Source organism: Coregonus lavaretus, assembly GCF_964263955.1.
Source record: "Coregonus lavaretus genome assembly, contig: HAP1_SCAFFOLD_3064, whole genome shotgun sequence".
NCBI classification, from domain to species: Eukaryota; Metazoa; Chordata; class Actinopteri; order Salmoniformes; family Salmonidae; genus Coregonus; species Coregonus lavaretus.
This window is the reverse complement of record NW_028158140.1, coordinates 35,411-57,500: the sequence shown is the minus strand read 5'-3', so window position 1 is coordinate 57,500 and position 22,090 is coordinate 35,411. Positions and strand designations below refer to the sequence as shown.

The following is a 22,090-nucleotide window of genomic DNA, read 5'->3' as shown; positions in this document are numbered from 1 at the left end:
ACAGTGTAAAGCCAGACTACACAGCATGTATAGCGTTAGTAACACAGTGTAAAGCCAGACTACACAGCATGTATAGCCTTAGTAGCACAGTGTAAAGCCAGACTACACAGCATGTATAGCCTTAGTAGCACAGTGTAAAGCCAGACTACACAGCATGTATAGCGTTAGTAACACAGTGTAAAGCCAGACTACACAGCATGTATAGCCTTAGTAGCACAGTGTAAAGCCAGACTACACAGCATGTATAGCGTTAGTAACACAGTGTAAAGCCAGACTACACAGCATGTATAGCCTTAGTAGCACAGTGTAAAGCCAGACTACACAGCATGTATAGTGTTAGTAGCACAGTGTAAAGCCAGACTACAGAGTAGGCCATAGCATATACAATGCCTTCAGGAAGTATTCACACCCCTTGACTTTTTCAACATTTTGTTGTGTTACAGCCTGAACTTAAAACCAATTTAATTGAGATTCTGTGTCACATCACCCCATAATGTCAAAGTGGAATTATGTTTTTAGAAATGTTTACAATTTAATAAAAAATGAAAGGCTTTAATGTCTTGAGTCAATAAGTATTCAACACCTTTGTTATGGCAAGCCTAAATAAGTTCAGGAGTAAAAATGTGCTTAACAAGTCACATAATAAATTGCATGGACTCACTCTGTGTGCAATAATAGTTGTTTTACATGATTTTTGAATGACTACTTCAACTGTGTAACCTAAACATACAGATAATTGTAAGGTCCCTCAGTCAAGCAGTGAATATCAAACACAGATTAAAATCACAAAGACCAGGGAGGTTTTCCAATGCCTCGCAAAGGGCACATATTGGTAGATAGGTCAAAATAAAAATAAAAAGCAGACATTGAATATCCCTTTGAGCATGGTGAAGTTAATAATTACACTTTGGATGGTGTATCAATGCACCCAGTCACTATAAAGATACAGGCATCCTTCCTAACTCAGTTGCCGGAGAGGAAGGAAACAGCTCAGGGATTTCACCATGAGGCCAATGGTGACTTTAAAACAGTTAAGAGTTTAATGGCTGTGATAAGAGAAAACTGCGGATGAATCAATAACATTGTAGTTACTCTACAATACTAACCTAATTGACTGAGTGAAAAGAAGGAAGGCTGTACAGAATAAAAAAATATTCCAAAACATGAATTCCTGTTTGCAATAAGTCACTAAAGTAAAACTACAAAAAATGTGACAAAGAAATGAACTTTATGTCCTGAATACAAAGTGTTATGTTTTGGGAGAATCCAACACAACACATCACTGAGTACCACTCTTCATATTTTCAAACATGGTAGTGGATGCATCATGTTATGGGTATGCTTGTCATCGGCAAGGACTAGGGAGTTTTTTTAGGATAAAAATAAACAATGGAGCTAAGCACAGGCAAAATCCTAGAGGAAAACCTGGTTCAGTCTGCTTTCCGCCAGACACTGGGAGATGAATTCACCTTTCAGCAGGACAATAACACAAGGCCAAAATATACACTGGAGTTGCTTACCAAGACGACATTGAATGTTCCTGAGTGGCCTAGTTACAGTTTTGACTTAAATTGGCTTGACAATCTATGGCAAGACTTGAAAATGGCTGTCTAGCAATGATCAACAACCAACTTGACAGAGCTTGAAGAATTTAAAAAAGAATAATGTACAAATATTGTACAATCCAGGTGTGCAAAGCGCTTAGAGACTTACCCCGGCTATAACCACTAGACTACACACAGCATGTACAGTGTAAGTAACAAAGTGCATCAGTTCTTACCCCAGAGACCACGAGCTCTCCTCCCAGGTTCTGGACCTCTGCTTTGACCTTACTACAGATGTTGAGCTGGTGGCAGTACAGGGCTATACGCTGCAGGTAGGCCAACAGGTCCTGCTTACAGGCCGAGTCTGGACACTGGAGAGAGAGAGAGACAGAGAGAGATGGGGTTAGACCAGGACATACAGGCCGAGTCTGGACACTGGAGAGAGAGAGACAGAGAGAGATGGGGTTAGACCAGGACATACAGGCCGAGTCTGGACACTGGAGAGAGAGAGAGAGAGAGAGATGGGGTTAGACCAGGACATACAGGCCGAGTCTGGACACTGGAGAGAGAGAGAGACAGAGAGAGATGGGGTTAGACCAGGACATACAGGCCGAGTCTGGACACTGGAGAGAGAGAGAGAGACAGAGAGAGATGGGGTTAGACCAGGACATACAGGCCGAGTCTGGACACTGGAGAGAGAGAGAGACAGAGAGAGATGGGGTTAGACCAGGACATACAGGCCGAGTCTGGACACTGGAGAGAGAGAGAGAGACAGAGAGAGATGGGGTTAGACCAGGACATACAGGCCGAGTCTGGACACTGGAGAGAGAGAGAGACAGAGTGAGATGGGGTTAGACCAGGACATACAGGCCGAGTCTGGACACTGGAGAGAGAGAGAGACAGAGAGAGATGGGGTTAGACCAGGACATACAGGCCGAGTCTGGACACTGGAGAGAGAGAGAGACAGAGAGAGATGGGGTTAGACCAGGACATACAGGCCGAGTCTGGACACTGGAGAGAGAGAGAGAGACAGAGAGAGATGGGGTTAGACCAGGACATACAGGCCGAGTCTGGACACTGGAGAGAGAGAGAGACAGAGAGAGATGGGGTTAGACCAGGACATACAGGCCGAGTCTGGACACTGGAGAGAGAGAGAGACAGAGTGAGATGGGGTTAGACTAGGACATTTACATCATTTAGCAGACGCTTTTATCCAAAGCGACTTACAGTCATGTGTGCATACATTTTTACATATGGGTGTTCCCGGGGAACGAGCCCACTACCCTGGCGTTACAAGCGCCGTGCTCTACCAGTTGAGCTACAGAGATGGGGTTAGACTAGGACATACAGGCAGAGTGTGGCCATAGAGCACATCATGGAAGGTAAATGCAGTATGTTAATAAATCTACAGATACACCAGTCATCAGTTAGCAACAACCTCTCCCTCAACGTGACCAAGACAAATGAGATGATTGTGGACTACAGGGGAAAAAAAGAGGACTGAGCACGCCCCCATTCTCATCGACGGGGCTGTAGTGGAACAGGTTGAGAGCTTCAAGTTCCTTGGTGTCCACATCACCAACGAACTATCATGGTCCAAACACACCAAGACAGTCGTGAAGAGGGTACGACAAAGCCTATTACCCCTCAGGAGACTGAAAAGATGTGGCATGGGTCCTCAGATCCTCAAGAAATTCTACAGCGGCACCATCGAGAGCATCCTGACTGGTTGCATCACCGCCTGGTATGGCAACTGCTTGGCCTCCGACCGCAAGGCACTACAGAGGGTAGTGCATATGGCGCAGTACATCACTGGGGCCAAGCTTCCTGCCATCCAGGACCTCTATACCAGGCGGTGTCAGAGGAAGGCCCTCAAAATTGTCAAAGACTCCAGCCACCCTAGTCATAGACTGTTCTCTCTGCTACCGCACGGCAAGCGGTACCGGAGTGCCAAGTCTAGGTCCAAAAGACTTCTCAACAGCTTCTACCCCCAAGCCATAAGACTCCTGAACAGCTAATCATGGCTACCCGGACTATTTGCACTGCCCCCCCACCCCATCTTTTTACGCTGCTGCTACTCTGTTAATTATTTATGCATAGTCACTTTAACTCTACCCACATGTACATATTACTTCAACTACCTCAACTAACCGGTGCCCCCGCACATTGACTCTGCACCAGTACCCCCCCTGTATATAACCTCCCTACTGTTATTTTATTTTACTTCTGCTCTTTTTTTCTCAACACTTTTTTGTTGTTTTATTCTAAATTTTTATTAAAAATAAATGCACTGTTGGTTAAGGGCTGTAAGTAAGCATTTCACTAATGTCTGCACCTGTTGTATTCGGCGCATGTGGCCAATACAATTTGATTTGATTTGATTTGAGCACAGACAGAGATGGGCCGAGTATTTTAGAAGTTATTCGGCTAAGTCCCAAACAGCACCCTGTGCACTACATTTGACCAGAGCCTACAGAACAGGCCTACAGAACAGGCCTACAGAACACAGAACAGGCCTACAGAACACAGAACAGGCCTACAGAACACAGAACAGGCCTACATAACACAGAACAGGCCTACAGAACACAGAACAGGCCTACATAACACAGAACAGGCCTACAGAACACAGAACAGGCCTACAGAACAGGCCTACAGAACACAGAACAGGCCTACAGAACACAGAACAGGCCTACAGAACACAGAACAGGCCTACATAACACAGAACAGGCCTACATAACACAGAACAGGCCTACAGAACACAGAACAGGCCTACAGAACACAGAACAGGCCTACAGAACACAGAACAGGCCTACAGAACACAGAACAGGCCTACAGAACAGGCCTACAGAACACAGAACAGGCCTACAGAACACAGAACAATCCTTTTGTCCTCAACAAACCCTCCCACACCCAGAGAGACAATGGAAGACCAGGAAAAAGGGGATTTAAACACCCTCGGAACACCCTCGGAGGGGGACACACACCCTCTGACTCTTCTCACACACTGACCTTAACATGCCACATGCACAACACCTGTTACCATGCTGGAGCTGATTCACAGAGAACCTCCCTAGGAGGAGGAGAGGAGCTGGTTCTAGTCAGCACTATTCACACAGAGAACCTCCCTAGGACGAGGAGAGGAGCTGGTTCTAGTCAGCACTATTCACACAGAGAACCTCCCTAGGAGGAGGAGAGGAGCTGGTTCTAGTCAGCACTATTCACACAGAGAACCTCCCTAGGAGGAGGAGAGGAGCTGGTTCTAGTCAGCACTATTCACACAGAGAACCTCCCTAGGAGGAGGAGAGGAGCTGGTTCTAGTCAGCACTATTCACACAGAGAACCTCCCTAGGAGGAGGAGAGGAGCTGGTTCTAGTCAGCACTATTCACACAGAGAACCTCCCTAGGAGGAGGAGAGGAGCTGGTTCTAGTCAGCACTATTCACACAGAGAACCTCCCTAGGAGGAGGAGAGGAGCTGGTTCTAGTCAGCACTATTCACACAGAGATCCTCCCTAGGAGGAGGAGGAGGAGGGGGTGTCTGTGTTTGCGTAGTGTGTGTGTGTGAGAGAGATGATCAACTGTGTATGACCTGAGAGAGATCCTCCCTAGGAGGAGGAGGAGGAGGGGGTGTCTGTGTTTGCGTAGTGTGTATATGACCTGAGAGAGATCCTCCAGGACACGCTTTATCTGATATCACACCTCTGAACTGGTGGTGTGTCTGTAATGCATTTGGTGCCACCGGCAGGGAGAGCAGTGTGACTTGAGATGCATGGCATAGTTACAGCAGATATGGATAGGATGGTGCTGTTTGGCGGACTGCCTGGCTGAGGGCCTTAGTATTCTACATTATTGCTGGTGATGATTATGGTGGTAGTGGTGATGATTATGACGGTAGTGGTGGTGGTGGTGGTGGTGAAGGTGATGATGGTGGTGGTGACGGTAGTGGTGGTGATGGTAGTGGTGACGGTAGTGGTGATGATGGTGGTGGTGATGATGGTAGTGGTGATGATGGTATTGTGTGTCTGGTTCTCTAGTTAATGTGCTGTCTATTAGATTTCATCCGTCTCTCAGCTCTCCTCGTGTTTCTGAAGCACAGCTAAATATAAAGTCATCAGCCATGATGATCAACCAAGTCACAATCTGAAACAAACTGATTATCTACGCTCTCCATATCTCTCCATCTTCACTGTCCCCCTCTCCGTCAGTCTCTCTCTCGCCATCCCTCTCCTCTCTCTATCCTCCTCACCCTTCTCAGATTGATAAAATGATGCTCAAGATTTGCATGGGGACTCATTTAATAATAGTGACACGTTGGGGACATTAATGTGACAGATAGCAGACAGACACAGAGACTGGAAATGGAAACCTCTCCCCTAAGAGAACTGGAATCCTCTCCCCTAAGAGAACTGGAAATGGAAATCTCTCCCCTAAGAGAAACGGGGCGGCAGGTAGCTTAGTGGCTAAGAGCGTTGTGCCAGTAATCGAAAGGTCGCTGGTTCTAATCGCCGAGCCGACTTGGTGAAAAATCTGCCGATGTGCCCTTGAGCAAGGCACTTAACCCTAATTGCTCATGTAAGTCGCTCTGGATAAGAGCGTCTGCTAAATGACGTAAATGTAAATGTAAATGTAACTGGAAACCTCTCCCCTAAGAGAACTGGAAACGGAAACCTCTCCCCTAAGAGAACTGGAAACGGAATCCTCTCCCCTAAGAGAACTGGAAATGGAAACCTCTCCCCTAAGAGAACTGGAAACGGAAACCTCTCCCCTAAGAGAACTGGAAACGGAAACCTCTCCCCTAAGAGAACTGGAAACCTCTCCCCTAAGAGAACTGGAAACCTCTCCCCTAAGAGAACTGGAAACGGAAACCTCTCCCCTAAGAGAACTGGAAATGGAAACCTCTCCCCTAAGAGAACTGGAATGCTAAAAAAAGAATGTCCAGCAAGCTATTCTAGTCTAACTTTTCCTACATGGGAGAGGCCAGCGGAGCACAGGGAGCGCCTCAGACCCAGCGGCAGAAGGAATCTGTGGGACGGGCCTCTGATTTCCATAGGTGGGCACGTTTTTCCACGGGACCTGTGTGTGTACCCGTTTGAGCTTTTCTTAATGGGTGTAATAGTAAACAGCATAGGCAGCTGGAGAGTTTCAAGTTCAGGGAAGTTTGCAATTTATCCTACCGTTTCTACCCATCTGCGCGCCTGTTATGATTATTTATATATGCACATTTTCTTGGAAAAGTTTCATTTCAATAATAAGGTTTTAGTTTCTCAAAGTCATTTTCACATGGTTTATCATAAAAATTCCGAAGTAAAATTATAAAAATCTTGAAAAGTTGAAATTCAACTATGCCAAGAGCACCAGCCTCTGCCATATGATTGGCGGCTAAAGACATGAGAGCATAGAACTCAGAGATAGCCTATAGGCCATAGAACTCAGAGATAGCCTATAGGCCATAGAACTCAGAGATAGCCTATAGGCCATAGAACTCAGAGATAGCCTATAGGCCATAGAACTCAGAGATAGCCTATAGGCCATAGAACTCAGAGATAGCCTATAGGCCATAGAACTCAGAGATAGCCTATAGGCCATAGAACTCAGAGATAGCCTATAGGCCATAGAACTCAGAGATAGCCTATAGGCCATAGAACTCAGAGATAGCCTATAGGCCATAGAACTCAGAGATAGCCTATAGGCCATAGAACTCAGAGATAGCCTATAGGCCAATGCAGCAGTAGGACTATAACTACCATAGAACTCAGAGATAGCCTATAGGCCAATGCAGCAGTAGGACTATAACTACCATAGAACTCAGAGATAGCCTATAGGCCATAGAACTCAGAGATAGCCTATAGGCCATAGAACTCAGAGATAGCCTATAGGCCAATGCAGCAGTAGGACTATAACTACCATAGAACTCAGAGATAGCCTATAGGCCATAGAACTCAGAGATAGCCTATAGGCCATAGAACTCAGAGATAGCCTATAGGCCATAGAACTCAGAGATAGCCTATAGGCCATAGAACTCAGAGATAGCCTATAGGCCATAGAACTCAGAGATAGCCTATAGGCCAATGCAGCAGTAGGACTATAACTACCATAGAACTCAGAGATAGCCTATAGGCCATAGAACTCAGAGATAGCCTATAGGCCATAGAACTCAGAGATAGCCTATAGGCCATAGAACTCAGAGATAGCCTATAGGCCATAGAACTCAGAGATAGCCTATAGGCCATAGAACTCAGAGATAGCCTATAGGCCATAGAACTCAGAGATAGCCTATAGGCCATAGAACTCAGAGATAGCCTATAGGCCATAGAACTCAGAGATAGCCTATAGGCCATAGAACTCAGAGATAGCCTATAGGCCAATGCAGCAGTAGGACTATAACTACCATAGAACTCAGAGATAGCCTATAGGCCAATGCAGCAGTAGGACTAGAATTGCCATCATCAACTAAGTAAAATACATAGGCCTAAAGCCGACAACATAAAAACAGTAGAAAATATCCTGATGAAAATTCAGGTTCTTTCAATCACATTCATCCATCTACTCCGCATGCCTGCCTCTCTTTCTATCTGTCTTGACTTGAGCTATTGCTAGTGAAGTGAAACATTGTATCAAATCACTACTTGGTCTGGTCCAACCACTGTAGCTAGCGAACTTGCAACATTGTATCAAATCACTACTTGGTCTGGTCCAACCACTGTAGCTAGCGAACTTGCAACATTGTATCAAATCACTACTTGGTCTGGTCCAACCACTGTAGCTAGCGAACTTGCAACATTGTATCAAATCATCACTTGGTCTGGTCCAACCACTGTAGCTAGCGAACTTGCAACATTGTATCAAAACATCACTTGGTCTGGTCCAACCACTGTAGCTAGCGAACTTGCAACATTGTATCAAATCACTACTTGGTCTGGTCCAACCACTGTAGCTAGCGAACTTGCAACATTGTATCAAATCACTACTTGGTCTGGTCCAACCACTGTAGCTAGCGAACTTGCAACATTGTATCAACTAGTCTATCCTGGGCAAGATAAATGTATTTACTTTAGGGCAATCCAGCATCCTAACAATACACTTGTGCACCTGCCAACTTTCCTTTCCAATTCACAAGAGGCTGAAACCAGAGATCAGTATATTATGATGAGATGCTCATGTCTCCGCCCTGACAATGGGCGTCTTTGTCCCAAAGGCGGGACGGCAGGCGACAAGCTCAGGTTTGCATATTATTCCCATAGAAACACATTGGGCTTTTGTTTCTTGAGGGGAGTGTTGGGGCGCACACACTCACCAGGTGGACAGCTTCTATGGTTGTGTTCAGGCTCAGGGCTAGGATTCTCTGAAGGGCTTTTACCTGCCAGAAAAACTAATTTTCTCTCAGGTAGCCTGATGAGTGGAGTTGGGTTTACTGTAAGGTGGAAATGTCGATTTGTAGTTTCTTGAGTTGGTTGTTTATGACTGTGGTCTTGCAGGTATCACTTATTTCTTGTAGGTTGTCAGTTAGTCCAGTTGTCATAGTCCTGACGTTCCAGCATCCCAGACATAACGCCGGAGTCATCACTTTTTTTTGTCTGGCGAGTTGGTTTACAGCCCACTTGTTGGGTTAAATCGCTAAGCTTCATGCACCCAATGAAGCAGGTAGGCTGTGGTGACTGGGGGCTGTCCCGCTTAAGGGGAGGTAGTTGTACAGTGACATCATGGCATCTCTGCCACTAGGAGGAGGCCTTGGCGCCCATCTCCACGCCGATTGATGAAGGGCTTAAAAACCAGTAACTGCTGACCTCCCATGTCGCATCTTCACAGCACAAAAAAAAGCCTGAGCAATTGCGTACGGAGGCCCTGTGTTGCCCAGGCAACAGGGCTCCCCCCATCTCAGCCTCCCTGGTCTGATCCAAAAGCAATAATTTATTTAGACCCTTAACAATTCAATCTCCGTGAACAGAAATCCTTCTGCATCCTAATTATAGTCCTGTATTATTAAAAGGACGTCATTAGACTGATGAAGATAAGGACAACTAAACGTATTTCATGTAACTGTTGAAAGCAAGGAAGGAATGAAGCAACAATAGGTTACTTAGAGATAGATAGGAGGTAATACCGACGTCATGATGCACAACATTAGAGGAAATAGTATCAAAAAGGTAAGACTACTAACTAAAAAGGCACCAGACTACTAATTATAAAAATGTAAAATAATAATAAATAAAATAAAGTAAATAACATTTGCCAGCCTATAATTGTAACTCTGTAGACTTCATGGCCTGCTCCAGCATCGCTTGTTCTCTCCCAGCTTCGTGGTTTGAACGAGGTGCGATATCCCAGTCCATATAATACAGTACAGTAATACAAGTCCTCACTCCAAAAGATTACTGGAGCTTGTCTCATTCATTTACCCAAGAGAGCATACAGCTATGGCCTTTAATGTTTCCCTGACATGGCGTAATGTGCGGTAGCCCATCATTAATAGCCTGTTGGATAACGGGAAAATCATTTGGGCTTTTTTTGGGCTTGAGCTTTCATGCCGATCAAGGCTCTAATCAAAATCCAGACATATTTGTATGCTTTAGAATGACACTTCCCGTTTTGGCAGGAAAAGTTATTTGTTCTCGGGATGGAGCGTTTGTAAAATACTGGGAAAATATTCAACCCTAATTGAGGTAGAGAGGGATATGTGTTTTCATACACACATACAGTGTCTGGGGTGGAGGGATAGATGGAGGAGACATGGGGGTGGAGGGATAGATGGAGGAGACATGGGGGTGGAGGAGACATGGGGATGGAGGAGACATGGGGATGGAGGAGACATGGGGATGGAGGAGACATGGGGGTGGAGGGATAGATGGAGGAGACATGGGGGTGGAGGAGACATGGGGGTGGAGGAGAGGGGGATGGAGGAGACATGGGGGTGGAGGAGAGGGGGATGGAGGAGACATGGGGGTGGAGGAGACATGGGGGTGGAGGAGACATGGGGTGGAGGAGACATGGGGGTAGAGGAGACATGGGGGTGGAGGAGACATGGGGGTAGAGGAGACATGGGGGTGGAGGAGACATGGGGGTGGAGGAGAGGGGGATAGAGGAGACATGGGGGTGGAGGAGAGGGGGATAGAGGAGACATGGGGATAGAGGAGAGGGGGATAGAGGAGACATGGGGGTGGAGGAGAGGGGGATAGAGGAGACATGGGGGTGGAGGAGAGGGGGATAGAGGAGACATGGGGGTGGAGTAGAGGGGGATAGAGGAGACATGGGGGTGGAGTAGAGGGGGATAGAGGAGACATGGGGGTGGAGTAGAGGGGGATAGAGGAGAGGGGGATAGAGGAGACATGGGGGTGGAGGAGAGGGGGATAGAGGAGAGGGGGATAGAGGAGACATGGGGGTGGAGGAGAGGGGGATAGAGGAGACATGGGGGTGGAGGAGAGGGGGATAGAGGAGACATGGGGGTGGAGGAGAGGGGGATAGAGGAGACATGGGGATAGAGGAGAGGGGGATAGAGGAGACATGGGGGTGGAGGAGAGGGGGATAGAGGAGAGGGGGATAGAGGAGACATGGGGGTGGAGGAGAGGGGGATAGAGGAGACATGGGGGTGGAGGAGAGGGGGATAGAGGAGACATGGGGGTGGAGTAGAGGGGGATAGAGGAGACATGGGGGTGGAGTAGAGGGGGATAGAGGAGACATGGGGGTGGAGTAGAGGGGGATAGAGGAGAGGGGGATAGAGGAGACATGGGGGTGGAGGAGAGGGGGATAGAGGAGCCATGGGGGTGGAGGAGAGGGGGATAGAGGAGACATGGGGGTGGAGGAGACATGGGGGTAGAGGAGAGGGGGATAGAGGAGACATGGGGGTGGAGGAGACATGGGGGTGGAGGAGACATGGGGGTGGAGTAGAGGGGGATAGAGGAGACATGGGGGTGGAGGAGACATGGGGGTGGAGGAGACATGGGGGTGGAGGAGAGGGGGATAGAGGAGACATGGGGGTGGAGGAGACATGGGGGTGGAGGAGACATGGGGGTAGAGGAGACATGGGGGTGGAGGAGACATGGGGGTGGAGGAGACATGGGGGTGGAGGAGACATGGGGGTGGAGGAGAGGGGGATAGAGGAGACATGGGGGTGGAGGAGAGGGGGATAGAGGAGACATGGGGGTGGAGGAGACATGGGGGTGGAGGAGACATGGGGGTAGAGGAGAGGGGGATAGAGGAGCCATGGGGGTGGAGGAGAGGGGGATAGAGGAGACATGGGGGTGGAGGAGACATGGGGGTGGAGGAGACATGGGGATGGAGGAGACATGGGGGTGGAGGAGAGGGGGATAGAGGAGACATGGGGGTGGAGGAGAGGGGGATAGAGGAGACATGGGGGTGGAGGAGAGGGGGATGGAGGAGACATGGGGGTGGAGGACATGGGGGTGGAGGAGACATGGGGGTGGAGGAGAGGGGGATAGAGGAGACATGGGGGTGGAGGAGAGGGGGATGGAGGAGACATGGGGGTGGAGGAGAGGGGGATAGAGGAGACATGGGGGTGGAGGAGACATGGGGGTGGAGGACATGGGGGTGGAGGAGACATGGGGGTGGAGGAGAGGGGGATAGAGGAGACATGGGGGTGGAGGAGACATGGGGGTGGAGGAGACATGGGGGTGGAGGAGAGGGGGGTAGAGGGTGATATAGAAAGAGATTGAGAGAGATAGGCGAGATAGGTATCATTGTGTAACTTACCTGGTCTGCGATGGTGCGGCCCAGTTTGTCCATCCTGGATCCAGCCTCAGCAATCTTCTTAGCAGCACTGATGACATCAGAGGTATTCTTCAACGGACCTTTACCCCTGGGAACACAGGACACACATCAGTGGCGGTCAGTGCCGTTTCAGATGAGGGTTTAGGCTACTACATGATACCCACATGTTCCCTGTACCCATCATGACGATGCTACAAGCTAGCCTACGAATGAAAGTTTACAACGTAGGTGCACACAGGTCGAGAGAATTTTGAGTAATCAAGGTGACAGAACGTGACACGTTCAGTACCGCCTTACACACACTTTCCCTGATTCTAGCTGATCTAGCCTGTAATCATTAGTCCAACAGTTTCAAATGAGAGTTTCTATTGGACAAATTCAGGTATGTTTATCCCCGTTTTGCTTAATTTGCTTCCGTTTAAGAAACATTAACAGGATCGGCAGAATGAATACACCCCTGATCACACGCAAACACAGTTCACTCGCATCTACGCGCTCTCCTCCTATCACCTTTTCCCTTCGCTTGTGGACTTCAGTGCACAACACATTAAAAAAAAAAAACCTTCCAAGCCAAACCTTCATATCATGACCGCTAACCGCTACAACACACAGACTACATCGGTCACCTCCTAGTCAACATAGCTACTAGAACTAACGCGTTAGTAAACCTGCTACAATCATGCAGTACAGTCAGCAAGCAGTCTATCAGTTACACCGGCGGGCTCCGGTGGCAATAAATTAATAAAACCTCAAGTTTACCTTGACTTTCAGTGTTGGATAGCCATAACTAGCTAGCTAACATAGCATCCCTCTCTGTTGTAGCCGGGTGTTTGAGTAGGATAAACTAGTTCTGATAAGGTTGGAGCAGGTCCTCCGGAAGTTGTCATAATTACAGTGTAAGTCTATGGAAGGGGGTCAATGTACCCAGGAGGAGGACAGAGGCTAGCTATTGTCTTTCTCTCTCTCTTTGAGATAGCGGAGTCACTCACCACCTTCCGGAGACACTTGAAACCCCACCTCTTTAAGGAATACCTGGCATAGGATAAAGTAATCCTTCTACCCCACCCACCCAAAAAAATATATATATATATTGTAAAGTGGTTATCCCACTGGCTATAAGGTGAATGCACCAATTTGTAAGTCACTCTGGATAAGAGCGTCTGCTAAATGACATAAATGTAAATGTTTGAGTCAACTATTCAACACATTTCATGCACTGCAGGGCTACCTAGCTGTAGCTTATGCTTTTCAGCACTAGATTCATTCTCTGATCCTTTGATTTGGGTCAACAACATGTCAGTTCATGCTGCAAGAGCTCTGATAGGTTGGAGGACATCCTCCGGAAGTTGTCATAATTACTGTGTAAGTCTATGGAAGGGGGTGAGAACCATGAGCCTCCTAGGTTTTGTATTGATGTCAAAGTACCCAGAGGAGGACGAAAACTATCTGTCCTTCGGCTACACCATGTTGCTACCCTACAGAGTGCTGTTGAGGCTACTGTAGACCTTCATTGCAAAACAGTGTGTTTTAATCAATTATTTATTATATTATATTATTATTATTATTATTATTTAGTGACGTGAATATATTTAATATAGTTTTAACTAAAAAAGGATCACTATTTTTATGAAATTGACTGAGTATGGTCCTCCCCTTCCTCCTCTGAGGAGCCTCCACTAACATACACCCCTTTCATACAGCGACTCCATCCATACACTCCTCTTCAACACACCTTCCATCCATACACTCCTCTTCAACACACCTTCCATCCATACACTCCTCTTCAACACACCTTCCATCCATACACACCTTTCATACAGCGACTCCATCCATACACTCCTCTTCAACACACCTTCCATCCATACACTCCTCTTCAACACACCTTCCATCCATACACACCTCTTCAACACACCTTCCATCCATACACTCCTCTTCAACACACCTTCCATCCATACACTCCTCTTCAACACACCCTCCATCCATACACTCCTCTTCAACACACCTTCCATCCATACACTCCTCTTCAACACACCTTCCATCCATACACTCCTCTTCAACACACCTTCCATCCATACACTCCTCTTCAACACACCTTCTATCCATACACTCCTCTTCAACACACCTTCCATCCATACACTCCTCTTCAACACACCTTCTATCCATACACTCCTCTTCAACACACCTTCCATCCACACACTCCTCTTCAACACACCTTCCATCCATTCACTCCTCTTCAACACACCTTCCATCCATACACTCCTCTTCAACACACCTTCCATCCATACACTCCTCTTCAACACACCTTCTATCCATACACTCCTCTTCAACACACCTTCCATCCATACACTCCTCTTCAACACACCTTCCATCCATACACTCCTCTTCAACACACCTTCTATCCATACACTCCTCTTCAACACACCTTCCATCCATACATTCCTCTTCAACACACCTTCTATCCATACACTCCTCTTCAACACACCTTCCATCCACACACTCCTCTTCAACACACCTTCCATCCATTCACTCCTCTTCAACACACCTTCCATCCATACACTCCTCTTCAACACACCTTCCATCCATACACTCCTCTTCAACACACCTTCTATCCATACACTCCTCTTCAACACACCTTCCATCCATACACTCCTCTTCAACACACCTTCCATCCATACACTCCTCTTCAACACACCTTCCATCCATACACTCCTCTTCAACACACCTTCTATCCATACACTCCTCTTCAACACACCTTCCATCCACACACTCCTCTTCAACACACCTTCCATCCATTCACTCCTCTTCAACACACCTTCCATCCATACACTCCTCTTCAACACACCTTCCATCCATACACTCCTCTTCAACACACCTTCTATCCATACACTCCTCTTCAACACACCTTCCATCCATACACTCCTCTTCAACACACCTTCCATCCATACACTCCTCTTCAACACACCTTCTATCCATACACTCCTCTTCAACACACCTTCCATCCATACACTCCTCTTCAACACACCTTCCATCCATACACTCCTCTTCAACACACCTTCCATCCATACACTCCTCTTCAACACACCTTCCATCCATACACACCTCTTCAACACACCTTCCATCCATACACTCCTCTTCAACACACCTTCCATCCATACACTCCTCTTCAACACACCCTCCATCCATACACTCCTCTTCAACACACCTTCCATCCATACACTCCTCTTCAACACACCTTCCATCCATACACACCTCTTCAACACACCTTCCATCCATACACTCCTCTTCAACACACCTTCCATCCATACACTCCTCTTCAACACACCCTCCATCCATACACTCCTCTTCAACACACCTTCCATCCATACACTCCTCTTCAACACACCTTCCATCCATACACTCCTCTTCAACACACCTTCCATCCATACACTCCTCTTCAACGCACCTTCTATCCATACACTCCTCTTCAACACACCTTCCATCCATACATTCCTCTTCAACACACCTTCTATCCACACACTCCTCTTCAACACACCTTCCATCCACACACTCCTCTTCAACACACCTTCCATCCATTCACTCCTCTTCAACACACCTTCCATCCATACACTCCTCTTCAACACACCTTCCATCCATACACTCCTCTTCAACACACCTTCTATCCATACACTCCTCTTCAACACACCTTCCATCCATACACTCCTCTTCAACACACCTTCCATCCATACACTCCTCTTCAACACACCTTCCATCCATACACTCCTCTTCAACACACCTTCCATCCATACACTCCTCTTCAACACACCTTCCATCCATACACTCCTCTTCAACACACCCTCCATCCATACACTCCTCTTCAACACACCTTCTATCCATACACTCCTCTTCAACACACCTTCCATCCATACACTCCTCTTCAACACACCTTCCATCCATACACTCCTCTTCAACACACCTTCCATCCATACACTCCTCTTCAACACACCTTCCATCCATACACTCCTCTTCAACACACCTTCCATCCATACACTCCTCTTCAACACACCTTCCATCCATACACTCCTCTTCAACACACCTTCCATCCATACACTCCTCTTCAACACACCCTCCATCCATACACTCCTCTTCAACACACCTTCCATCCATACACTCCTCTTCAACACACCTTCCATCCATACACTCCTCTTCAACACACCTTCCATCCATACACTCCTCTTCAACACACCTTCCATCCATACACACCTCTTCAACACACCTTCCATCCATACACTCCTCTTCAACACACCTTCCATCCATACACTCCTCTTCAACACACCCTCCATCCATACACTCCTCTTCAACACACCTTCCATCCATACACTCCTCTTCAACACACCTTCCATCCATACACACCTCTTCAACACACCTTCCATCCATACACTCCTCTTCAACACACCTTCCATCCATACACTCCTCTTCAACACACCCTCCATCCATACACTCCTCTTCAACACACCTTCCATCCATACACTCCTCTTCAACACACCTTCCATCCATACACTCCTCTTCAACACACCTTCCATCCATACACTCCTCTTCAACACACCTTCCATCCATACACTCCTCTTCAACACACCTTCTATCCATACACTCCTCTTCAACACACCTTCCATCCATACACTCCTCTTCAACACACCTTCTATCCATACACTCCTCTTCAACACACCTTCCATCCACACACTCCTCTTCAACACACCTTCCATCCATTCACTCCTCTTCAACACACCTTCCATCCATACACTCCTCTTCAACACACCTTCCATCCATACACTCCTCTTCAACACACCTTCTATCCATACACTCCTCTTCAACACACCTTCCATCCATACACTCCTCTTCAACACACCTTCCATCCATACACTCCTCTTCAACACACCTTCTATCCATACACTCCTCTTCAACACACCTTCCATCCATACACTCCTCTTCAACACACCTTCCATCCATACACTCCTCTTCAACACACCTTCCATCCATACACTCCTCTTCAACACACCTTCCATCCATACACACCTCTTCAACACACCTTCCATCCATACACTCCTCTTCAACACACCTTCCATCCATACACTCCTCTTCAACACACCCTCCATCCATACACTCCTCTTCAACACACCTTCCATCCATACACTCCTCTTCAACACACCTTCCATCCATACACACCTCTTCAACACACCTTCCATCCATACACTCCTCTTCAACACACCTTCCATCCATACACTCCTCTTCAACACACCCTCCATCCATACACTCCTCTTCAACACACCTTCCATCCATACACTCCTCTTCAACACACCTTCCATCCATACACTCCTCTTCAACACACCTTCCATCCATACACTCCTCTTCAACGCACCTTCTATCCATACACTCCTCTTCAACGCACCTTCCATCCATACACTCCTCTTCAACACACCTTCTATCCATACACTCCTCTTCAACACACCTTCCATCCACACACTCCTCTTCAACACACCTTCCATCCACTCACTCCTCTTCAACACACCTTCCATCCATACACTCCTCTTCAACACACCTTCCATCCATACACTCCTCTTCAACACACCTTCTATCCATACACTCCTCTTCAACACACCTTCCATCCATACACTCCTCTTCAACACACCTTCCATCCATACACTCCTCTTCAACACACCTTCCATCCATACACTCCTCTTCAACACACCTTCCATCCATACACTCCTCTTCAACACACCTTCCATCCATACACTCCTCTTCAACACACCCTCCATCCATACACTCCTCTTCAACACACCTTCTATCCATACACTCCTCTTCAACACACCTTCCATCCATACACTCCTCTTCAACACACCTTCCATCCATACACTCCTCTTCAACACACCTTCCATCCATACACTCCTCTTCAACACACCTTCCATCCATACACTCCTCTTCAACACACCTTCCATCCATACACTCCTCTTCAACACACCTTCCATCCATACACTCCTCTTCAACACACCTTCCATCCATACACTCCTCTTCAACACACCTTCCATCCATACACTCCTCTTCAACACACCCTCCATCCATACACTCCTCTTCAACACACCTTCCATCCATACACTCCTCTTCAACACACCTTCCATCCATACACTCCTCTTCAACACACCTTCCATCCATACACTCCTCTTCAACACACCTTCTATCCATACACTCCTCTTCAACACACCTTCCATCCATACACTCCTCTTCAACACACCTTCCATCCACACACTCCTCTTCAACACACCTTCCATCCATTCACTCCTCTTCAACACACCTTCCATCCATACACTCCTCTTCAACACACCTTCCATCCATACACTCCTCTTCAACACACCTTCTATCCATACACTCCTCTTCAACACACCTTCCATCCATACACTCCTCTTCAACACACCTTCCATCCATACACTCCTCTTCAACACACCTTCCATCCATACACTCCTCTTCAACACACCTTCCATCCATACACTCCTCTTCAACACACCCTCCATCCATACACTCCTCTTCAACACACCTTCCATCCATACACTCCTCTTCAACACACCTTCCATCCATACACTCCTCTTCAACACACCATTGCTCCTGGGAACCAACGATCCACACACACAGATCTGATACAGTCCATCTAGCCCTCATCCAATATTCAACAGCCTCTCATCACGTGGTCTCCGTTTCTGAACGATAGAGGTTTCCTCTCTGACAGATGGTATGGATGTGTGTTATGGTATATACACACACACACACAGAGTCCCCCCGGCGACAGTGATTTGATCATTAGAGGTCACGTGTTTCATACCTTCACTCTAGAGGCCCACCACAACACATAGGCAGCTAGCCGTACCGTCCACTCCTCCCCCTCCTACACCGCCCAATAGAAAATACCCTAATCACCGTATGAATCCCCAATGGAACCCTTTGCCCTATAGTGTGCACTACATTTTGAGCAGGGCTCAAAGGACTCTGGTCAAAGGTAGTACACTACGAAATAGGGTGCCATTTGGGACGCAGTTTCCTGTACTGACTAGTGCCTGTTAAAGCTGGATTTAAATTGATCCCACTCCTTTAGCCTGTTAAAGCTGGGTTTAAATTGATCCCATTCCTTTAGCCTGTTAAAGCTGGGTTTAAATTGATCCCATTCCTTTAGCCTGTTAAAGCTGGATTTAAATTGATCCCATTCCTTTAGCCTGTTAAAGCTGGGTTTAAATTGATCCCACACCTTTAGCCTGTTCAGACGGTTAACTCTTAAATATAATGTGGTCCTCTGTAGCTCAGCTGGTAGAGCACGGTGCTTGTAACGCCAAGGTAGTGGGTTCGATCCCCGGGACCACCCATACACAAAAATGTATGCACGCACGACTGTAAGTCGCTTTGGATAAAAGCGTCTGCTAAATGGCATATTATTATTATTATTATTATTATAATAATCAAAAATGTAATCCACGTAATACCCTAAAGTAATTATTTATCATGAGGGCTATAAACAACTAGTACTGATGCATACTCCAAGAAAGGTTCAAATCTCACCTTTCTAGTAAAAATGTGTTATAAATTGCTGAAGTGTAGTCACTTTTGAGGACACAAGCTCAAGTACACAGTACAAATGTGACAATATGAAATATTTTATGATGTATTTCCTATTCAACAAAAATATGAATAAGGCCTGAAATGACTTACTATAAGATTGAATCTTCCTTATAACTGAAAAATACATATTTGTATATTTAGTGTTAGAGAGAAAATGTGCATATTTTCTCCATCTAAACATCCGCCCCCCATCGCCGTGAACATCTCACAGAGCTCTAGCCTGGCTTCCTGAACTCGTTAGGAACTCATCTTTCATCTCATATTAATATTGTCCATCTACGACAAACAAAAAGTGTTTTTTTTGTTTAAAATCTATTAATTATTTTAGATTATTGGCTATAAATAGATCTCTGAATGTGCTACAGAGACGAAACCCCTATCTCCTGCTGCGTTATGATGTAAAGATAACAGGCATATGTGGTGTTCGTGGTTGTGATGTTGAGCTCAGCCAAGAGTTGATGGACAGTCAGAAGAGCGAATGAAATGGTAGGAGGGACATCCCAGCTTCAGGTGATGTCAGATTTCACATCCTGGTTCACAGAGGCAGAAGATACATACTCCTGTGTCTGTCAGAGTCAGGGCTACCATTCCATGCAAGCCATTTCGATCTACAGTGTCCACAGATGGATTTACAGTGAGGGAAAAACGTATTTGATCCCCTGCTGATTTTGTATGTTTGCCCACTGACAAAGACATGATCAGTCTATAATTTTAATGGTAGGTTTATTTGAACAGTGAGAGACAGAATAACAACAACAAAATCCAGAAAAACGCATGTCAAAAATGTTATGAATTGATTTTCATTTTAATGAGGGAAATAAGTATTTGACCCCTCTGCAAAACATGACTTAGTACTTGGTGGCAAAACCCATGTTGGCAATCACAGAGGTCAGACGTTTCTTGTAGTTGGCCACCAGGTTTGCACACATCTAAGGAGGGATTTTGTCCCACTCCTCTTTGCAGATCTTCTCCAAGTCATTAAGGTTTCGAGGCTGACGTTTGGCAACTCGAACCTTCAGCTCCCTCCACAGATTTTCTATGGGATTAAGGTCTGGAGACTGGCTAGGCCACTCCAGGACCTTAATGTGCTTCTTCTTGAGCCACTCCTTTGTTGCCTTGGCCGTGTGTTTTGGGTCATTGTCATGCTGGAATACCCATCCACAACCCATTTTCAATGCCCTGGCTGAGGGAAGGAGGTTCTCACCCAAGATGTGACGGTACATGGCCCCGTCCATCGTCCCTTTGATGCGGTGAAGTTGTCCTGTCCCCTTAGCAGAAAAACACCCCCAAAGCATAATGTTTCCACCTCCATGTTTGACGGTGGGGATGGTGTTCTTGGGGTCATAGGCAGCATTCCTCCTCCTCCAAACACGGCGAGTTGAGTTGATGCCAAAGAGCTCGATTTTGGTCTCATCTGACCACAACACTTTCACCCAGTTCTCCTCTGAATCATTCAGATGTTCATTGGCAAACTTCAGACGGGCCTGTATATGTGCTTTCTTGAGCAGGGGGACCTTGCGGGCGCTGCAGGATTTCAGTTCTTCACGGCATAGTGTGTTACCAATTTTTTCTTGGTGACTATGGTCCCAGCTGCCTTGAGATCATTGACAAGATCCTCCCGTGTAGTTCTGGGCTGATTCCTCACCATTCTCATGATCATTGCAACTCCATGAGGTGAGATCTTGCATGGAGCCCCAGGCCGAGGGAGATTGACAGTTATTTTGTGTTTCTTCCATTTGCGAATAATCGCACCAACTGTTGTCACCTTCACACCAAGCTGCTTGGCGATGGTCTTGTAGCCCATTCCAGCCTTGTGTAGGTCTACAATCTTGTCCCTGACATCCTTGGAGAGCTCTTTGGTGTTGGCCATGGTGGAGAGTTTGGAATCTGATTGATTGTGGTCCTCTGTAGCTCAGCTGGTAGAGTACGGCGCTTGTAACGCAAAGGTAGTGGGTTCAATCCCGGGACCACCCATACACAAAAATGTATGCACGCATGACTGTAAGTCGCTTTGGATAAAAGCGTCTGCTAAATGGCATATTATTATTATTATTATTATTGATTGATTGCTTCTGTGGACAGGTTTCTTTTATACAGGTAGCAAACTGAGATTAGGAGCACTCCCTTTAAGAGTGTGCTCCTAATCTCAGCTTGTTACCTGTATAAAAGACAACTGGGAGCCAGAAATCTTTCT

At 46.6% G+C, this 22,090-nt stretch overlaps 1 protein-coding gene across 2 annotated transcripts in view; it reads right to left on the bottom strand.

The window, feature by feature from the left end:
- Positions 1–22,090, bottom strand: part of LOC311124377 (catenin alpha-1-like) — a 66,042-nt gene that overhangs the window by 8,814 nt on the left and 35,138 nt on the right. For both annotated transcript variants that reach the window (XM_084198538.1, XM_084198539.1), the window contains exons 6-7: positions 12,247–12,352; positions 1,781–1,915 (exon numbers count right to left, since the gene is read on the bottom strand). In XM_084198538.1, the coding sequence (XP_084054664.1) occupies positions 1,781–1,915; positions 12,247–12,352 (241 nt within the window). The remainder of the gene's footprint in view (positions 1–1,780; positions 1,916–12,246; positions 12,353–22,090) is intronic.